Source organism: Lactuca serriola, chromosome 5 (assembly GCF_051521515.1).
Source record: "Lactuca serriola cultivar US96UC23 chromosome 5, Lser_US96UC23_V15, whole genome shotgun sequence".
Lineage (NCBI taxonomy): Eukaryota > Viridiplantae > Streptophyta > Magnoliopsida > Asterales > Asteraceae > Lactuca > Lactuca serriola.
Genome location: NC_136412.1, coordinates 176,629,112 through 176,650,923, shown reverse-complemented (window position 1 = coordinate 176,650,923; position 21,812 = coordinate 176,629,112). Strand labels below are relative to the sequence as shown.

General features: G+C 31.7%; 1 protein-coding gene across 2 annotated transcripts; it reads right to left on the bottom strand.

Annotated features, from left to right (window-relative positions):
* Nucleotides 1–396: 396 nt before the first annotated feature.
* On the bottom strand, nt 397–3,584 carry WOX1 (WUSCHEL related homeobox 1). Of its 2 annotated transcripts, none has more exons than XM_079001343.1 (4): nt 3,258–3,584; nt 2,845–3,192; nt 2,388–2,452; nt 397–1,000 (listed from the first exon to the last, which is right to left on the bottom strand). In XM_079001343.1, exons 1-4 carry the CDS (start codon nt 3,442–3,444, stop codon nt 536–538), a joined length of 1,065 nt encoding a protein of 354 aa, XP_078857469.1. In that variant the 5' UTR covers nt 3,445–3,584; the 3' UTR covers nt 397–535. The 2 variants fall into 2 exon arrangements, with proteins under 2 accessions (XP_078857469.1, XP_078857470.1); XM_079001344.1 differs by having other exon boundaries at nt 397–997.
* Between the last annotated feature and the right edge of the window lie 18,228 nt (nt 3,585–21,812).

Below are 21,812 nucleotides of genomic sequence, written 5' to 3'. Positions count from 1 at the left end.
GAACTTTTGAAAATTTCCGATTTTCCTTCTAACTGGGGTAAACCAAGCTAGAAAGCTGTTTTATTTGTTAAGATAGTCTCATAATCTTTCTTTTGGTTGCTCAATATAAGTACCAAGTTAAAAATTAACCGGGTTGGTTAGGTGTACAACTATTTTATTGCTATTTCTTCATACAAAAATATATGTTTGTTATAACGATATCTTTCTAGTTTAATAAAAAATTTAACCCGTTCATATAACCAATATATATTTTTAAACATGCAACGAGTATCATCGCATTAGTGAGCAAAACTTGAGATGATGCATGTACTTGGACTGAAAGACGCATTACTATCCTAATCAAATCATATTTCAATCTGAGATACTTTTGTGTGCTTCTTTTGAAGTGAGCGGATCTTGCTAGAAAGAAAAGTCACAAGTATTAATACCCAATTAGAAATAATACAAGTTTACTGACAACGAAAGCAAAAAACTTAAAAACTACAAGGGCCAAATAGTAAAATAATAAGACATAGTTAGCATTCGAAGTATTTGACTAATTTTTCAACGGAAGGAACTCGATGAACTGGCGAGGACTGAGGTTGACGTCATTCGTCGGAAGCAAACATTTATCCGGTTGTTCCCTGCCATGGCCGTTGCTGTTAACCGGAAACAGCTCTAAGGTCTGGAAAGATTCGACGTCATGCTGGAGGTGGTGATGTCTGTGACTATTTGGCGAAACGACAAGGTACGACGACGTTTTAGAAACAGGTGTAGCAGGTATGCAGGTAGTGGCGATGGTGGTGGAGTTATGGTTGGTGGAAGGAGTAGATGATGACAAACACTGCATCATGTGCTTCCACGTGGCATTCTTTTCAGGAAAGCTCTTCCTCCTACGGTGTAGCAACAGCAGCTGATCATTTCCTTCTTCATCTTGTTGTTCAACAGGTATCAGTCCCTGATCTGCTATGCTCGTCACCCTAGATTCTGCTTTTGACGTTCTTTCTCTTAACACTTTCTGCTGATTCAGCAAAAAAATATACATATATGTATATAAATATAAATAAATAATTTAACTTTTTTTTACTAAAAATAAATTATGGGTTTTTCAAATTACACATGTGATTATAATGCATTCATTGAAAAAAATTGTTACGATATATATATATATATTAGGTTATACTGTTTGTGAGGTCAATAAGATTTTGAAGAAAAATTTGAAGAAAAAAACAAAGAGAAAGAGGGGAAGCAAGGGGAGGGGACCCGACAGAAAGGAAGGAAGGAATGCAGGTTTTCATTTCCCAAGGAAAAAGAAACATGAAGACCTTTTTTCACATCTTTTCTATTTTACTTCACTTCATCAATCATATTCACATTATTACTATTTATAAACCCTAACTCCATTTTCATTAACAATAATTATCTAGTTATTTAGTGTGTCATTTATCGAGTGGTTATGCGCATATATGCAATTAATCTTTATAGTGAACAGAAAAGTAATATTATGAGCTTGCGATATATTTAATTAGTTATATACCTAAAGGTTGGGTTCTAAGGTTACGAAAAAAACCTTGACATCGATCATACTCACATTAGTATTGTTAGTATAAACCCTAATTTTCTTATAAAGTAAATTAATTATTTTTACGATATATTCGGTTGCCCAATAAAGCTCACCAACTAGATAAGAAGAGTTGTGCCTAGAAAACGTTAGTATGATCGAGCTTTTGTCAATTGTTATATAAAATTAAGTATAAATCAATTTATAAAAAAATATATATTCGATAATTGTTGTCTAACAAGATAGAGTTGTTGACTAATTCCCAAAAAAAGATGTACTCATCATGAAGATTATAACATGTGTACTGGCTAAAATGAAAATTTATGACAAAAAAAAAAGTTATATTTTATGTACAATGTTTTTTTTTTTTTGAAAAAGATATTTTATGTACAATGTTTATTCAAAAGGTAAATGATTTATGGTTGGGTTGATAAATATGATACAATGGTAATCAAAGTGTATTATTTTTCCATTCATACACATATCTTCATATTTAACTCCATAATATTTAGGGACTACTAATCGTATATGTAAACTATAATTATCCACTAAAATCTAGTGTTTTTATTTTAAAAATACAAGAAAAGAACGTATTAGATTATCCTTTTTGATATATATCTTTTGTGATGAGAGTAGAAAGAAGTGTTGTAAGTTAGATTTCGTGCACGTTTGGTGCTAAACAAGTATAAACATTAAATCACTTATAACCCTTTCTAATGAAAAAAATAAAAATCAATATTGTTTGTATAGAAATGTAGATTAAATATATTATATATTGTGTATGTATATATAATAATATATAATAGATAAATAAATTGAAAAAAGAGAAAGGAAATAAGCAGCAGACCTCTGAAAATGTAGGTATTGCCCAGTTTCTGGTCTCTTCAACTTCATAGCTTGTCCTATTAAGCTCTGCAACCAAACACAGGTACCAAGATCAGTCCCGATCATCCAATACAAAAACAAAAAGAAACACACAATTCCTATTTCTTCATTCTTTCTGCACCAAGATCCATAAATATATGACCCAACTTCTCAATTCTTGATTTAATGGAGAAAATGATGTCATGTTATATATGTTTTTCAATTCTTTATTTTCTTTATACTGAAAGGAAGAAGAAGCAAAAATGAGGTGTTTACTTAGTTTTTATATTTCATGTGCTTTCGTGTTCATGGTTTCTTTGACTTTTTTTATTTAGAATAATAACAATATGAAGAAGTAGATATAACCCTAAGCTTCTGCGAAATTTTTAAAAAAGATAATATTATATACAAGTCGCGGTGGATAAAACTTAAAGTTATACCTGGATCTTTGCGTTCTATAGATCGATCAATATTGATGTTGTTAATATCAGTGGTATAATATGGAGGTTGATGAAGATCAGTTGTAGGGTTATCAAGCTGACGGCGTCGTTTCTGGCGTTCTCGGGCCTTGTGATTCTGAAACCAGTAGAAAACATTCTTTCCTTCGATCTTTCCATACCGGCGGAGCTGGGCGGTGATGTGTTGGATTTCGTCGGCAGACGGTGTTCTTGTCCCTCGACGATATAACTCCTCCAGGGTTTGCAGCTGCTCCGGCGTAGGGTTCCACCGTGAGCTTACAACCACCATCTGTTGTGAATTAAACTCTCTCTTGTGTTGTTCAGCTGCGACTGTAAAAACCACAGTTGGTAAATCCATTAAAAGAAGAAAAAACAACTTTTAGTGTGGAACATACCAAGATGATGATTTATAGGAAGGAGATGATGATCATGGTGAGTGGAGTGGAAGCGGTGGGAGGAGGAGGCGGCGGCGCAACTGGGTCTTGGAACCAGTGGTCTTAACTTCCGACTACCATTGTTGGTGTAGGATTCAATCATGTTGATATTTAAGTCTTCGGCTTCATTGTAACCCATCATCCACATCCTATCTTTCTGTGGTCAAATATCCAAAAATGTAAGGAAGATGAGGAAAGGGGGTATTTGGGATGGTAATTATTTGGGGGGCAAAAGGGATCCTAATGAGAGTGATAGATATAGAGTGTGGCTCTCACTAACTTATGTAAAAAGTGTCCAATTTGGCATAGCATTCACTCAAACAAATGCTCTAATTGCATATATTTTTTTAGAAAAATTATAAACTGGTTAAAAGCGAATAAAATTATTAACATACTGATGAATTTCCTTACCTTCAAAATCATAAATTCAAATACTTTTATACACTCAAAGATAAAATTTTATGTCTTAATATGTACAAACATTTTTTAGCATACGTTAAACTGTGACCCATGCTAACATAACACATTTGATCATTTTACTAGTTAAAAATTACAAAATGATTTCTAAAGGTAATAAAATTTTAATATTGTTAAAAACGCATTATTAAACTTTTCACTTTGCGTATTATACCATTGAAGTTTTCAGTTTTCAAAATACACTATTGTAATCCGCAATAAAAGGTTTAGTAGGTAATTTTGAAAAAAGAAAAAAAATCAAATTGATACTAGGTCCTCTTATGTGGCTATAGAATTGTAATCCCTCCTCAACCGGTTATTAACACTTAGAGAAACATTATAATTGGTCACATAGGATTAGAGCTCATTTTTCTAATTTAATGTCAAACCATCTAACTCATAGTCAATCATCTTACAAGGAAGACGACAATAAGTAGTATGTCCAATACAAATTTAAGATGAATGAGTTTCAATGACTTCAACATTGCAAATTTCCATTAGGAGAATACAATACCAAGGATCAAACACTGCTAATTTACTTCAACCCTCTTAATTCTTCTATGAAAGATGTTTAAAAAAAACATGTTTTAAGGAGTTCATTTTATTTCTTAAAAACTGACTCATGAGAGGTGTGTTGATATGTATTACGACCTTGGGCAATGATCAATAGTAGATGGGACAAAAGTATTGATAGGTGATTGTGTTAGGTTTCTTGAGAGTGGTTATGCTAATAAGGGAAGGATTGATGTATACATTGATCACTTTAGTGAACCACTATGTGACTTTATTGAGTAAGAAAGTGTAAAAGATGGAGGTAATGAAAGTGATTATTCTGATGATGATCTAGACTCAATATTTTCTGATGACTTGTCAGTTGAGCATGAAGAGGAAGATGAGATTTTTGTATTGAGGAAATATGTTGATCCTTTTTGGAAGAGTAACTATTTTTATTCAAGAACAAATGTAGCAAGGTTACTAGTTGTAAGAGATAAGAGCATAATTAAGCCCCAAATGGCACAATCTTAACATATCCAAATAAGAAATGATATACCATGGTCCCGATTATTGGTATAATTTTTTTACCCAAAACACAATAATCCAATGTTAATTAATTATGTTGTTGCATATGGGTATAATATATGGTGTGAAATTATTGTCTAAACTTTACAAACATTTTTTTCATTTTTGTAGGAAATTCGGTCACCAGTACATGTGGTGTGCTACGTTGGAGTTGAAATTGTATTTTTGGATGGCATGACATGCTAGTTTCTATTTAAAAATAAATCCTTAGGGGAAGAAATAAGGTGATCAATCGCACCCCCGCCTCCCATACATAAAACACGCATCTTGCTACTAAAACTACAAGAAAAACACGATTTTGCTAAGGAATGGCACTATGAAACATATTTTCGTTGTTAATCTGCAATGAATCGTGCTATGTAATGTCGTTCCATAGCAAGGTTGCTACCAACTTGTTTACGAAATTTATTTCCGGTAGCGAGCAAAGGATTTGTTAGGGAAAATGCTACCGACTCCATATCCGTTAGTATTATGCTACCAATATTTTTATGGAAAAAACATTCATAGCAATTTTCCAACGAAATTTTTTACGAAATCATTTTATGTGTATTGCTGCTAGCCTGCTATGAAATTAATTATCATGGTTACTATACAACAAACTTTTTCAATAGAAACAAATTTCATAGTTGTTTTGCTATGGAAGTACCATTCGTAGGTATTAGCTAGGAAATTCTCCTATGAAATTTGATTTCCTTTACTTTTTTTGCTATGGAACAAAAGTCTAGCTAATTTGTGACGACATTTGTTACAGAATTATATTCCATAGCAACGTTGATACTAAGTAGTTCAAATTCATAGATATTTAGCTATGGAAATTTACAACGATAATAAAACTCGTGGAATTTTTTAGTATTGAACAATTATATGTTGCAACTTTTGCAACGAAAATAAAGCTCGTGGAAGTTTAATTATGGAGCGAATATCTGTTTCAACTTTTGTTACGAATTTTGTTAGAAATTAATATTTTATAGCTATTTTGCAATATATATTAGCTACGAAAATCAATTTCGTAGATTATTTGTTATGGAGTAAAAGGTTAAAAACGAAATTTTTTACGAAATCACTTTCCGTGGTACTACTGATATGAAATTAATTATCGTGGTTACTATGCAACAAGTTTTTTCAATAGAAACAAATTTCATAGTTGCTTTGCTATGGAAGCACCATTCGTAGGTATTAGGGGAATTCTGCTATGAAATTTGATTTCCTTTACTTGTTTTGCTATGGAACAAAAGCCTAGCTAATTTGTGACGACATTTGTTACGAAATTATATTTCATAGCAACGTTGATAATAAGTAGTTCAAATTCGTAGATATTTAGCTATAAAAATTTGCAACGACAATAAAACTTGTGGATTTTTTTCGTATTGAACAATTATATGTTGCAACTTTTGCAACAAAAATAAAGCTCGTGGAAGTTTAGGGATGGAGCCAATATCTGTTTCAACTCTTGTTATGAATTTTGTTAGAAATTAATATTTTATAGCTATTTAGCAGCATATATTAGCTACCAAAATCAATTTCATAGATGATTTGTTATGGAGTAAATGTCCATTGCTATTTTGCAAAAAAATTTTGTTACCAAATTATATTTCGTAGCAATATTTTGCTAAGGAATTATAGTTCATAGTTATGTTGCTATGGAAATTTGTTACCAAAATCAATTTCGTAGTTGTTTTACTATGAATTAAATTAACCGTTGTTACGAATATGGTTAAGGAATAAAATGTTGGTATTTTGACGAGTTCCATATGTTTTCGGTACATTTTTGTGCCTAGGGCTTTTTGGATTGAGGTCTAGGGGTTATAACTTACGACATATTGATTATAAACCTTAAATAATAAATTTTATTTGAGTACCTGCTAAGCTTATTAACAAATTTTAAATTGTAATTTTTAATAAAAGAATACATTTGTGTTTCCGTAAAAAGGGAAAATTTATAAAATTAAATGAAAGATAAAGGGACTGTTTTGGACTAATTATTAAGGAATTTATTTGCATAAATCAGGTTAAAAAAATATGATGCTATTATATCTTATAAATGAAAGTTGGATGCTATTGGGGGTTAAAGTTGAAAGTAAGAAGCCATTATGGGTTAAAAACGAAAATAAGATGCTATTATAGGTTAAAAATGAAATTAGGATGCTATTTTAGGTTATAAATGAAAGTTGGATGACATTATGGGTTAAAATTGAAAGTAGGATGCTATTAAGGAACCATGTATTTGTTTTCCCCATATGGAAGTTTGTACAAAATGTTTTGAAAAGGAAATAAAAAGACATGTCAAATTTTATTAAAAACTATTTCAATATCGATGAACAAAAATACTTCAAGAAAGTAGTATTTCCACATCATACATGTATCACACAATCTTTATAAGGAACTAATACGATTTATTACACTTATAATGGTACAAATGTTATTGATATCAAGTCTTCTCTTTTGTGATTCAAATGAAAACTTTAAGTTCCATATCCGTCTTAACTGTTACTTTTTTTTTCTATTTTTAGCTAGATAGTGGTCAGTCCTTGACTTGCGGCTCCATAAATCACAATCCCATATCAGATGATAACCTACACTTAAAAGAGTAATAGTTTGCACTTACTTGGATAGTAGGGAAATACTTCTTAGACATGTTAATGCAACTAAAGATGCCTTAACATGTATAAGAAAGCATTAAAGAGAAAAAAATTATGCATGTTGTTGTACTTCTACTCTTGTATTTGGAAGCAATTTACTTGCAACAACTTATCTTGATGTAATTTTCAGGAAGCATTAAAAGGTTAATCAAGTAGAACACCATAATGGAAAGGTTCTACATTTCAATAAATCAAAAGAGTTCTTGTGTTTCTATAGTTCTTTAATTCATTTCTTAAAATTGCTATCATAATAATAATTAAAAAAGCATGCTCAAAGATAACATTTGTTATACAGATAGATGAAGAAATAGTAAAAAGCTTAATCTAAAGGCAAGTTCTTTTTGTACAACTACCATCATGATAATATGCATGAAGATTGAAGAAATGAACCTTACATTTCGTCAATATTTATGCTCTGAACCCCCAAAATCAAAACATTGGACTTGGTCTAGAAACTAGGCAAAGTTCACCCGTTATTCAGAACATAGAGCTAAGATAGAGTCAATACCTTAGTTACATGTGCAGATACTTGTCCGAGTAATCAAAATAAAGTGATCACGTGTGGTCTAATTAGGTCAGACCAAATTAGGGCAGAATAAAAAGGGTGAAATCAAATGGAGAAGATAACTAAAGCATTAAGTTTGCAAATATTTGCATCAAATTAGCTTCCTAATAAATTAATGCTGTAATGAAGTGAGAAGGGGTCAAGAAATACCTGAGAGCCTCTATTCTTATCATAAACATCAAAGTGGAAAACTAAATGAGACCCCCAAAGTGGAAAATATTGATGGGTTTTGAGCATAACAAACAATCTTATGTGTGTATGCAACCCTAATTGAAGATCTACGTTTTCTCTAATTGAAGATACAATAATAAACAACAAAGTATAAACCCTAGATCTATGGAGAATAATCGAAAATCACAGAATAGGGATATGATACATACCTTTAAGATTGTTATTATAGACAATATTGAATCCTTGCTTGAAAGACCTTTGGTAGTAAGCACCACAAGTGTCGCGCCTCTAATGGTTCACAAACAAACTCAAGCAACCAATGAATACTATAGAGAGAGAGAGAGAGAGTATTGGAAGATAAATTTATGCCAAGGCACTTAGAATGAAGGGTTAGGCCAAAATTTAACCCTAAGGAGGGTTTATATAGGTATTAGGAAGGTATTAGATAAGGCATGTGTTTACAAGATAACCCTAATCCCTTAACTTCCTCCCTAAGGAATCCAAAGCACCCTTAGAGCCTAAGAAAACCCTAGGAGCATCTAGAATTCATTACCCCTGCTATAGGGAGGTTTTAGAATTGCCCAATGCTCAACTATTGTACATTGTCACCTTTAGTCCCTTCAGTTTTAATTAATTCCTTTAATCCAAAAATTAATTCCAAATTAATTTCTAATTAAATATTAATTAAACAATATGATTTCTCATTAATATATTATTTCCATAATACATTAATAAATCTTTATTTTGATTTCCAATTAATTTATTAACCAATAAATAAATTAATAAATCATTCCTCTATCTCTCTCTCTCTCTCTCAAAAGTTATCCTATTCAATTGCCAAGTTTGAAGGCAACCCAAAAGGACTTTGCTACTATCAATTCAAGTTTATATCAATTATAGTTATGGGATTAGACACCTAATCCAAAAAAAATATTCCACTACAAAAACACTTCTTAACACTTTACTATGATTCTTCTCACCAATAGCTTGTAGAGAAGCTTTCGAAGTGTGATCAACTTCATACTTGCATTTGATAGTGACAGAGACGACGTCGGATCGGTAAAATGCCTCCTCGACTATCTTTGTGAACCATGGGAAGGAGCTTACCTGACGGGGGCGACGACGGCTTTGGGGCTGAGTCTGACATAGGAAGGTGGCGTCGAGGCTGAAGGGATCTTCGGAGATGAAACGAGATTATCGAATAAGAAGGAAGGAATATCGTTGAAGCATAAGAGGGAGTGGGTTGTGCTTTGATATATGTTGGTCTCACTTACCACTGGGGTTCTAAAAAGGGATAAAAGGTGGGAAATACTAAAAATAAGGATTCAAAAAGAAAACAGGGTTTCGATAGGGGACAAAATTGGAAAATGGGTTAACGTGGCGGCAAATTTGGCTCCTTTTTTCATCTATTTGTTTTTTTTTAATTTGTGGAGTATCTAAAAAATTATAATTTCATATTCTTTGTTAATTTAAATCTTGATATATCATATTTTTTACAATGTTACATATATTTTAATGAATTTTTTATAAGATAAATTTTAGTAGTATTATTTTTTAATTAAATTTTCAATAGGTAGTATATTGGAAAAAATATCAATAGGGCTTAAGGCATATCACTTAGGGCTTAAGATTTTGGCTTAGGTCCTAGGGCCAATAGCTAATTGTATATGGATTAGTGTTCATGGTTTATGGCTTATGTCTTATGGATTATGGTTTATGGATTATAGCTTGTAGATTATAGTGTATGACTAATGGCTTAAGGTTTATAGTATAAGGCTTATGGTGTATAACTTAAGAGGCAAAAAGTTTAATGTTAAGGGATTGTGTCTTACACCTTATGCCATATGGCTTCTGGCATAAACCATTAGCCCTAAATTATAAGGCCTAAACCCGTATACCCTAAAGCATAAAGCCTTAACTCACAAAGCTTTAAGCTACAAGCCATAATCCATAAGTTATAAGCCATAATCCATAAGCCTTAAGCTTCAATCCTTAAGCCTTAAGCTACATACACATACATACTTATGACTTATGGTTTATGGCTTATGACTTAGGGTTTATGGATTATGATTTATGGTTCAAGACTTTAGGGATTATGTATTATGTATTAGGCTTAAGGATTATAGCTTGTGAATTATGCTTTAGTGCTTATTGCTTACAGATTAGGGTTTATGATTGAGGGTTTAAGGCTCATGGCTTATGACTTAGGGTTTAGGCATGCATATTGTGGATTTTGTCTTGTGGCTCATGACATTTGGCTTATGACTTATGATTTATGGCTTAATGCTTATGATGTATGACTTAAGGCTTTTGGCTTATAGCTTAGTAAAAAGTAAGGCTAAAGACTCAGGGCTTATGTATTAAGGCTTATTATGTATTATGGCTAGGGTTTTGTGGCTTATGGTTTATGGCTCATGACGTATGGCTTAAGGCTTATGGTTAATGTCTTAGGGCTTAAGGCTTATGGCTTGGGCCATATGGATTAATGCATATGGCTTATGGCTTAGGGTTTAGGTCATATATCATAGGGTTTTGACTTAATGTTTTTGGCCTTTGTCTTATAGCTTATGGTTTAATGATTATGGATTTAAGCTTATATCTTAAAGTTTGAGGCTTGAGGCTTATGGTTTAGGGATTAAATAGTTATGGGTTCAATGCTCATACTAGCAACTCATCCCTATACCCTACTCATACCACCAACCACCCCATTCCCACACCATTCACACCCACATCTCACACTCTCCCACCCTCACCCTATATAACCTAAACCATCCCTACCCATATGACCCATACCTTCATACTTACACTCATGCCCACACTTATACCCCCACCCACACAAATACATATACGCCTTATGTCATGAGAATACGATGACGCCTACCCCACCACATGCACCTTTTACAACTCTTAAACCCATACTTACCCAACTAACCAATCAACTCTACCCTACCCCTACCCATACCACTAACCACCCTATCCACACACCACCTCACCCTATATCCATTCCCAAACCCCACACCTACCCACGCCCACCCTATATAACCTACATCACCCACAAACACCCACCATGTCCCCTAACCTCATACCTACACACACACACACACACACACATATATATATATATATATATATATATATATATATATATATATACTAACCCAACCCCAACCCTAGGCACACCATATATTACCCTACCTTCACCCACCCCACCTTTACTCTTATATCCATACCCACATTCATTATTCTCTAAATAGGGTTTAAATTTCATTATCATATTTTTCCCTTCAATTTTGAGTTTATATATACTTTGAGTTTATTTTAATTTTGAGTTTATATATTACTAGTTTATTTAAGTATTGTAATAAGTTATAAGGCCTAAGTCTAAAACAATAACACTTAAAGTCATAAATGTTAAAACCTTAGCCTTAAATCATAAGGCTTAAACCTTATACCTAAAGGCATAAAGCGTCAAGCCATAAGCCATAAGCCCGAACCCTTACTTAAATCTCACACCTACATATTCACCCCAACCACACCCAACATAAACCTTACTGTCACCAACCACCACCACCCAACCCCACTATTATGCCTACACAAATACCTCTTAACCCATATATATACGACTATTCCCACAAGCCCACACCGACACCCGCCTCACCCCTAGTTACTAGATTTTTCTTTTTCACAACTCAAGCCACTAGTAGGAAAATAAAAATATTTATATTTTCATTCAAATTTTATAAATATTAAAAATAGATCTATATGTTTTAAAATTATGATTACATTAAAAAGTCATCAATTTTAATATAAAAAAATAATAATATAAAATAATATAAGTTAATAAAAAATAATTTATTAAAAAACTAAATATTTATCTTTCTAAATTCAAGATAGGTTACTTTTTATAGATTTTGATATTGCCTCTTATACTTTAAAATATTTTGGTGTTGCCTCTTATATTTCTCAAATATTTTGAATTTTCCTCAAACTCAAATATTAAATAACTTAATCTCTTGACTCGGTCTACCGCTTCCATCCATAAAACCCTATCTCACGAAGCCCTCTTCATCAAAATAGAACTGCAGACAACAAGAGGACCTCGTCTTCTCCACATGACCTCGTCTTCTCCAATTTCTTCCTCGTCTTGTTCCGCCACGTAAATGAATTGTTGTTGGTGTTGATCTCAATGTCGCTACCTCCCCTTATTTCCTGTGAAATCGATGGTTACATAAAGATGGTTAGATAAATAAATCGATGGTTAGATCGAGTCGTTGTTGCTGCCGGTCACAGCTTTATGCATTTTATATTCCAAAAAAATCGATTTATGTGAAAATCAAATTTGTGATGTTTATCAATTTATGTTAAACTCTTAAAATCGATGTTGTTGTCCATCTCAATCTATGATTTTTCAGAATCTGTGTTTACTAAAATCGAATTTATGGTAATCAATGTGATATGAATTGATTTTGATCTCATTTAAAATAAATATCAATTGCTCTATTTTTTCTTGCGCGCTCAGAAGAACATCAATTGTTCATCTCTTTTTTTTTTCACAGCAGTAAATGTGATCTTTTTTTCACAACAATAAATGTGATCTCTTTTTTTTTTCACAACGGGAAAATCTCATGTATGGTGTTATATGTGTACACATTACTCTATATAACCATAAGGAAGTATCTTGTTATGCTAGTTTTTATTTTCTTCCTACCTCACTTCAAAATTTCAGAGTCTTACCTGAGAAGATCTTGCAAACACGCGTGATCGTTCGAAAGAAAGGTTTCATCTATTTCCTTGAGTCTAATTGTTAATTTGTATGTCACTAACATGAATTCTTGTTTTTCATTCGGTTACACCAGTTGATGGAGAGTATAATCTGTAATGAGATGAAAGAAACAACATTTGTGGTAAGTAATTTTAAGTTTCTTCTCTTATGGTTTTACACTACTGATCTTTTTTCCTAACTGATGTAGGAAGTAAGAAAAACGGATGGGAGATGGTATATAAAATCAGGAACTGATCTAAAAAGAAGAAGAAACATCTACAACTCTCTTATCTCTGGAACCACTTGTGAGGTGACAATGCATTCATTGTTCATTGTTTTTAATATTTTGGTATGTACTGATTGTTATAATAATTGTTTTTCAGGTTACAAAGGTAAAACAATAATCTCTTGTTCCTTTTGATATATTCATTGCACAAAACACTAGAGTTCTTGTTATAATTGGCCCAAACACCGGAGGAAGATCATTTTCTTGAAGACAATAAGGTTGGCTGCCATGATGGTAAAAGAACTACAAAAGTAGAGCATATTAGAGTGTTGATTTGTTTCTCACAAAGTTTTTATTTTGAATTCGATTATTTTCATTTCCATGTAATGAATATTTATTGTTTTATTTTATAATATAAATGTTATTTGATTTTTTGTTATTTTTGTTTTTATATATTAGAACAAAATAATTTGGATTTAATTTGTAAATTAATAATCCATCCGTAGCTATCAAAATTTGTCTATGGATTGTGCTACGAAAATGTGGCAACGAACATTGTTATAGAATTAGCTAGAGAGTTATCACAACGGATTTAGCTATGAAACCAACACCACATATTTAGCTAGAGAGTCATCACAATAGATTTTGCTAAAGATTCAGTACAACGGAATTTGCTAGGGAATCACCACCACGGAATTTGCTAGAGATTTATCACCACAGAATTTGCTAGGGATTCACCACAATGAAATTTACTATGAAATCACCACCATAGAATTTACTAGGGATTCACCACAACGAAATTTGCTAGGGAATCATCATCATGGATTTTGCTATGTATTAACTACAACATAATTTGTGACGGAAGAACTACCACCAAATTTGTGATGGAATCCTACTACGGAATATACGACGAATGCCATTTACAACATATTTCATTTCGTTGTCACAATTGTGACGAAATGATTGTTTCCGTAGCAAACTCTCGCGCTGGGGTTTTTTGGGACGAAAATCGGTCATCATAAATTTCGTCGCTATTCGTCATTTGCAACGGAATTTCAGCTTTTAGCAACAGATTCCTTCCCTAGCAAAATCACATTTTTCTTATAGTATAAGTTAGAAACAAATTTTTGTTTTGTCTTTTTACTTGAACTCTAATATATAATGTATAATTTCGGAAGACATTAAATAACACTTTGATTATTATTATTATTATTATTATTATATAAATGTATACATACATTTTAAAATACAATTTTAAAAGTATATATATATATATATATATATATATATATATATATATATATATATATATATATATATATATATATATTTAAAGGTAAAATATATGTTTTAAAGATACAAATATATATTTAAAGACACAAAGTAACTCTTGTTACTTATATATTAAATATGTATTCATATATCTTTATACAAAGATATATATATATATATATATATATATATATATATATATATTCAAGTTACTTATGTATTAAAAATGTATATATCTTTGTACAAAAGTATATATATATATATATATATATATATATATATATATATATATATATATATATATATATATATATATATATATATATATATCTTTAAAACCATTTTTTTACATTTAAAACCATACATATTAATTAAAAAAATATTTATTTATATGTAATAGGTATACATATGTTTATAAATAGAAGAATATAATTTTTAGATTTTTGGAAGTATGGTTATTTAATTTTAAATTTCTTGAATTAATAAAAAATATAAATACATATTTTCACATATACATACACCTTTTGAGTATGATTTTAAAGATATAAATAAAATTCATTTTGTAAGATATAAATATGTATTTAAAGGAATAAAGACGTTTATATACATAATAAGCTTTTATATCTTTTAAAATAATGAAAAACAGAAAAAAAAAAAAAATACATCTTTATATTTCTAAAAATCATAAAGAAAATATACATATATTTAAAAACTTATTTATACCTATTATATATAAAAAAAATATATTTATGATATGTAAATATATTTTTATTTATAAAATAACGTTATAGATATATGCATATACTTTTAAATAGGTAAATTACACCAATCCTCCCTCGTGCATATGTCAGAAAACGTGTTTAGTCTTTATTTTCAAAAATTAACTCGGACAGTCCCTAGTTTGCTTAAAACTTGCACGCTTCATCCCTCAAAGGTGATTTTATTGCGAACTTAGTCGTTCCAGATTTGAAATGACGATAATGCCCTTGTGTTTTTATTTTATAAATAATTTAAAGTTTTTACCCTTATTATTATTATAACTTTTTTAATAAAGTCCCTTCACTTTCCCCATACTTTTGATCGGAAATAAACACAGATTCGATGAGAGGGAAAGTAGAGACCAAAATCGTCGGCCACTACCATCGTCTCCACCTCCGGCGAACCTTTCTCCATATGGACCAAGACTCTCGGCAGTCCCCTCTCCGACTCCATCACACATGTCACCTTTCTTTGAATCCAAACAATTGATGTAGATGTTGTCGAAAAAAAAAAAGAGTAAACTCCAGATCAATGGCATCGTAGAGGGGGATAGGTGGTTTCCGACGGGTTCTACATAGAGATGGAGACGTTGCCGCCGCTTAGGGTTTCGAAACACCACCTAGGGTTTCTGATCGAGCTCCATCACATGTTTGGGGATTAGTAACACAAGAAATAAAGTGTGAAAGACGAATAGGTGGTTGTCGGAGGTCCGATTCTCCACGTTTGTTGGTGGTCAGCATCATCGATCTGAGGTTCTTCGGTAACAGCGGGATTTGGGGTGACCACCAATGCGTTTGATTTTGAATCCTCTTTCTTATACTGCAACTCGTGGGTTCTATTTACAGGTTTATAGTTTGATTTTCAGGTTTAGGGTTTAGTTAAATTTGATTTCAGCTTATTATTTCTTAAATTTAGGGGGTCGCCAAAATTTTGAGAAGGAAAATGTGAGATGTGTTCAATGGTGATCGGACATAAGGCATATATTCCAAATAAGGTGGTGGGAGAGAAATAGGAGTCAAAAGTGGCAGTTTCTAGTGATGCTAGGTGGTGGTTGATGGTAGTCATAGGTGGTGGTAGCTAAAGTTGAGAAACAACTGGGAAGAAATTTCACATTTAATCAATAATTGCGATGGTGTTTATATTTAATTAACCATTTAAATAGATTAATAATTAATAATTAATAAACATATCAAAAAAGAAATAATTAAGGGCAAAAGGGGTTTTTTATGTCCGGAGGGACTAAACGTGCAAGTTTTAAGCAAACGAGGGACTGTCCGAGTTAATTTTTGAAAATAGGGGCTAAACACGCTTTCTGACATATGCATGAGGGACGATTGGATACTTGCATAACTCTTGGGGATACTTTCATAAAATTAGCCCATCATGGATCAGTAGCCCAAACACTATATATCACTGATTTACATAATCAGTCCCTGTTAATTTAGTTAGTCTCTTTTGATCACTAAATTAATTCCAAATTAATTTTTGATCAATACTAATTAAATATTATGATTTCTCAATTAATATAATATACTTATAATATATTAATAAATCACAAATAACCTCTTTCTCAAATATCCATCCTGTCAGATTGTTCTGGTGAAGGCAACCCAAATGGACCATGCTACTCTCGGGTCAAGTACATACCAATTATAGTTATGGGTTTAGACACCTAATCCAACAGTCTCCCACTTGGATAAGTCTAATAACTATTATTGCAAGTACGACTCCAAAATCCCGGCTAGCAATCGTAGCTCTCAAAAGCCGTTGTCGAACTCTGACCTAGCCAAATGATGCGTCCATTAGATAAGGGATCATATATTCCTTCATTTTAGATATCGTATGAACTGAGACATGGATTATAATCATTCTCTCTGTTCATGTATTGTATCCCAATTTCCGATTTATGACGACCGACTAATTGAACAAATGAAATCAGTCTAGGCTTGGCCAAGCACTTAGGATGTCAACACTAAATCATCGAGGGTCCCACATATATCACTTTTATCCCACATTGGATAAAAGGAATGGATAAACTTCGACTCAAATGCTTGCTTGTACTTAATCATCAAATCACACACAACAACATGTTTTATAACACCAAATTACTGGTGTGTTTACATATGTCAATGTGCAACCGACTTGTAAACTACAACTCACATGTCTTGTTTTCAAGAATATAAGATATTATCAGATGATCGTGGGTTTAATCCAATACTTGAATCTTATTCCAGAAGTACTCATGAACATTGACACAAACTTGTGCTATGTCTTAAACACTTTAGACAATCTACAGATGGATTTATGACAATTTTGTCTCAATACCTACTTCCAAAGTATGATCGACTGTGGATAGTTAAATAACCTAGTTACTAGGGAAGTCAAAACATGCAAAGTGAAACACAAGAATAATCGAATCCCATATGGTCTCAAAACTTTTGAATATAAATAAAACACATTTTATTTAATCACCATATTGATTACAGATTATTCATTGTCTAATGTTTCTATTTATCAACTTAATACTTGAATTAAAATAATAGTTATCTCATGCTCCAAGCATGCACACTATGTTTATCTATGGTCCCTACTATGTGAAATAGATCAATTATAAACATTTCTAATGACCATCATTTCACAATTCCAAATCCTTATCGTAAGTGTAAGAATACCATGTGCTTGCCACTTACTATAATATATTAGATTCTAATCTTATATGAAGTGCTCCTAGGAAATCTTTTACTACTTTTTGGTGTTTATAGAATTGTTGAAATGCTAGTATTTTTGGATCGATGATGCCCAGGAAATCTTTTATTTTTGATGAGGTGGTTCAGAGGTGTTTTTTTGGATTTCTAATAGATGTGGTAAAGCTAATATTGGGTGGACTAATTGGCTTCATAACCCGACTATTGCTTGTAAGTTGTTGTAATGTCTCTTTTTTTCTAGCTTCTTGCTAGTTTTTTAATAAAATTCCCACTGTTCAAAAAAAAGTCTTAGGCCTTAAGACCAATATATATATATATATATATATATATATATATATATATATATATATATATATATATATATATATGTTTCTTATGCTTAAAGAATATAATGTAACGCTTTGATTTCATAAAAGATATGTGACCCATATTGGTTCCTACTATGGTTCCTAACCTAAGAGTAAGTAATCGTATTTGTTTCCAGAAAGTTGAATTGTAAACTGTTTACTTGTAAAATAATGATGTTTATTCCTGGAAAATCCTATATTTTCCATAAAACTGAAAGGTAGTCTTAAACGTTCCAAGACCGAAAAGTATAAGTATAATTGGCATACTTAGTTTGATGATACGTAGTTTTATTCATAAGTAAAACTAGTTGAAGACGTGTTTGCACTGCAACCAGATGTGATGTTGATACCCTCCTATGATCACTTTGTACATACGAGTTATATAAAATCAAGGTCGAATAGGCAGTTGAATGGGTGAATCTGCCCTAAGCCCACAAGCAAACAAGTAACAGGAAGTAAGGCGAAAATCACACATTCGACTGTCTACCGGACATAAATTTTTATATAACCCTGACGTATACACTAAGTAGCCACAAATTGAATACCCCTTTAAGACTGTTTGAAAATATATCATTACGTAAATATTTAGTTAATGCTTATTGTGAGTGTTCATTATAACCATGCTAATATGACTAATGGCATACACGATGTTCTTCAAACATCAGAAAGTTATGACGTTTTTCACCCTAAACTTGTAGGTCTAACTGTAGCGAACAACTGAGGTGCGGGGTTGTTAATCCCGTATAGATCTATACACAAACTCACACTCTCCCTCCAGGAGACTCTGGTTATAATTCAGGATTTTAACGGGTACCATGTTTGGTACAACGAAGGAGTGGCTCACAATCCTGTATTAACTAGTTTACGTAAAGTGTGTTGAAGTTATCTTTTCCTTGTTATTGTTTGTATTATCCTTTCATAGTATTCACAATGTATAAAATAATAATATTTATATATAATTATTCCTTTAACCCTAAAGTGTAAAATAACGTGAATGTTCCCAAACTATACCTATTATAGTTTATCTTGTTTGTTTATTGAAAATACTTATATAATCATTTATATAAATACATAGTAAATATCTTTTCTAGATGTTTTTAAATGAATATGTCATAAAAACTTACATCTAACACAAGTATAAAAACATTTAGTACGATAAAAACAATTTCTAGTTTTTGACTTTTCTGTCCATGTTTTTAGAAAAATTATAGAAAAATCATCGTAAGTCGAAATTTGGATCCATAAACTCTGAGAGTTTAAAAAATGAGTCTAATTTGTTCAAAGTGTTTATTATAATTTTTAGTGGTCTCAAACCAGTGTGAAAATGTTCATCTTCACAGACTGGTTTGAAATCATTTCTGAAATGATAGAAAATTTTGTAAAAATCGTCATAAATTGTAGAAACATTGTATGAATGCGTGTGAGTAGTCTTTAGAAAGGTATAAACCTAAACTATTTTCATATTGAACAGTTTTGAAAAATATTAAGTTTAAAATGGTCAAAACAGTACGTGAATAGACCATAACTTTTCTGTTGACATCTGATGTTTAAGTTTAGATTATGTTTTGGTGTTGTAACTTGTATTCTCCCCCCCCCCCCCCCCCCCCCCCCCGCCCTTCATACATGGAAAAAGCTTGAAAATATAGGGTATGAACTCACCTTGGTTTTGTGTGGTAGGAAGAAGAAGAAGAAGTTGTTGGACCTAGTTTTGTGTAGCTTGAAGACCACTCGAAAATGGATGGTGTTCCAAGAGTCATATACACGAAAATGGTGGGTGATTGAAATGATCTTAGCACAAATATGTAACAAAACACTTTGAGTTTCATAAAGAACTTACCAAGGTGCCTAGAACCAAATTTTGGTGGTGATGAAGTTTGAGATTTTGAGAGAACCAAGGAGAGGAGTTTCTTGAGAGCAAAGTGAGATAATAGAAGTGTTTTGTGTGTGTGAATGGGGATTTTCGGACGAAAATAAGAGAGAGGGGGAAGAATAGAGTTGACTTTGTTGATGGTTGATGTGATACTTGCTTGGATGCATGATGGATATAAACACTTGCATGGATAAATGATGGACAGTTACTTTGAAATTTGTTGGGTAATTATGAGGAGACAAGCTTTTTGCCTTTTGTTTTTATCTTTTTTTTCTTTTTCTAAACCAACCAAAAATCCCTAGGGTTTTCTGCCATGGTGGCTACCAAGAGGGGTTTCCGGTTTTAGGGTGGCCGAAAACACCCTATTACCTTTTGTGGTTTTGATGTGCGAATGGTTTTTGGGCTTAATTTGGCTCCACAAAAGGGTTTTTGGTCCAATAAGGCCCAAAGGAATGGGTTTTCGGCCTATAGTGTTCAGGCCGAGAATTCTTGGGCCAATGCCCAAAATCGATTGGACTTAACTATTGGATCAAGTTTTGGGCTTGCATGAGCCTATTTCAACTTGATTCACAATGTACGCCTATAAGTATTCAAATAACATTGTAGTTCAAATTTTACTAACTTGATGTTGCAAGGTTACATAGGGGCAATTTTGTACAAGAGTTACCATCTCAACCCTAAATTTTCTAGTTGTGACAATAATAATAATAATAATAATAATAATAATAATAATAATAATAATAATAATAATAATAATAATAGAAGTTATTTTATGTCTTCCAATAGTATACATTATATATTAGAGATAAAAAAAATATTGTTCTAGTTCAACTAAAAATACTTTGTCAACGCCAATGTGGCATACCACAATAGTTGTTAGATCTACTAAAAATACCCATTCAACACCAACATTGTATACCATATGTAATGATGTGATTTACCTTCAAAAAAATAAAAATGAAAAAAGAAGTTTGTAAAATTCGACCGTTAATGAACATAAAATTGGATTTAAGGTAAAAAACCATTAATAATTTACAAACTTAAGGGTTTTTGTTTCAATACCATTGTAAAAATAAAATAATAAACCTTTAGAAAATGGGATTAAAGGAACCTTAATTCACATTATGAAAAACTAAGGAGTTATAGTCATGAAATTTTGAAGTCCAATATAGGTTCAATAGTAAAAATGTAGATGTAGGTATTATATATGATTCCACAATCTATTTAAAAAAATATGTTAGTCTAAAGGGTATAAAGGATGGATAGATTAGAGGACATTGAGACACCATTTATGTAGATGGTTATTTTTTAAAGAGAATTTGTAAGGGTGAGCTTTTTTCAACAGTGAAAAGGGATTTCAACAATTAGATGTACCCATTTTACTAGGATGTATTAGCAATTGTAAATAAGAAAACTTGGAAGTGGTTTATAGACCTCCTACTTCATGAAATTAAGATGATAAATTGAAGAGATTAACCTAATCTAAGGCCAACACAAGAATCAAAAATCTAATTCAGTTTTAGATAATTGGAGTAGGTTGAACCATGGAATAAGGTCCTAAGAAAAGGCCTAATGATAGATGGATACTTGGAGAAAAGAAAAAATTAATGAAACACTCAAAAATTATCAAAGGAAGCTGACATTCTTTTGGTAATGCCAATTAA

What these genes read in the sequence shown, in the direction of transcription:
- WOX1 (XM_079001343.1), bottom strand. Translation starts at nt 3,444, where the DNA reads ATGTGGATGATGGGTTACAATGAAGCCGAAGACTTAAATATCAACATG. An exon ending in TCCTATAAATCATCATCTTG is followed by an intron (nt 3,193 to 3,257) that starts GTATGTTCCACA and finishes TGGTTTTTACAG; the next exon opens with TCGCAGCTGAACAACACAAG. An exon ending in CAATACCTACATTTTCAGAG is followed by an intron (nt 1,001 to 2,387) that starts GTCTGCTGCTTA and finishes TTGCTGAATCAG; the next exon opens with CAGAAAGTGTTAAGAGAAAG.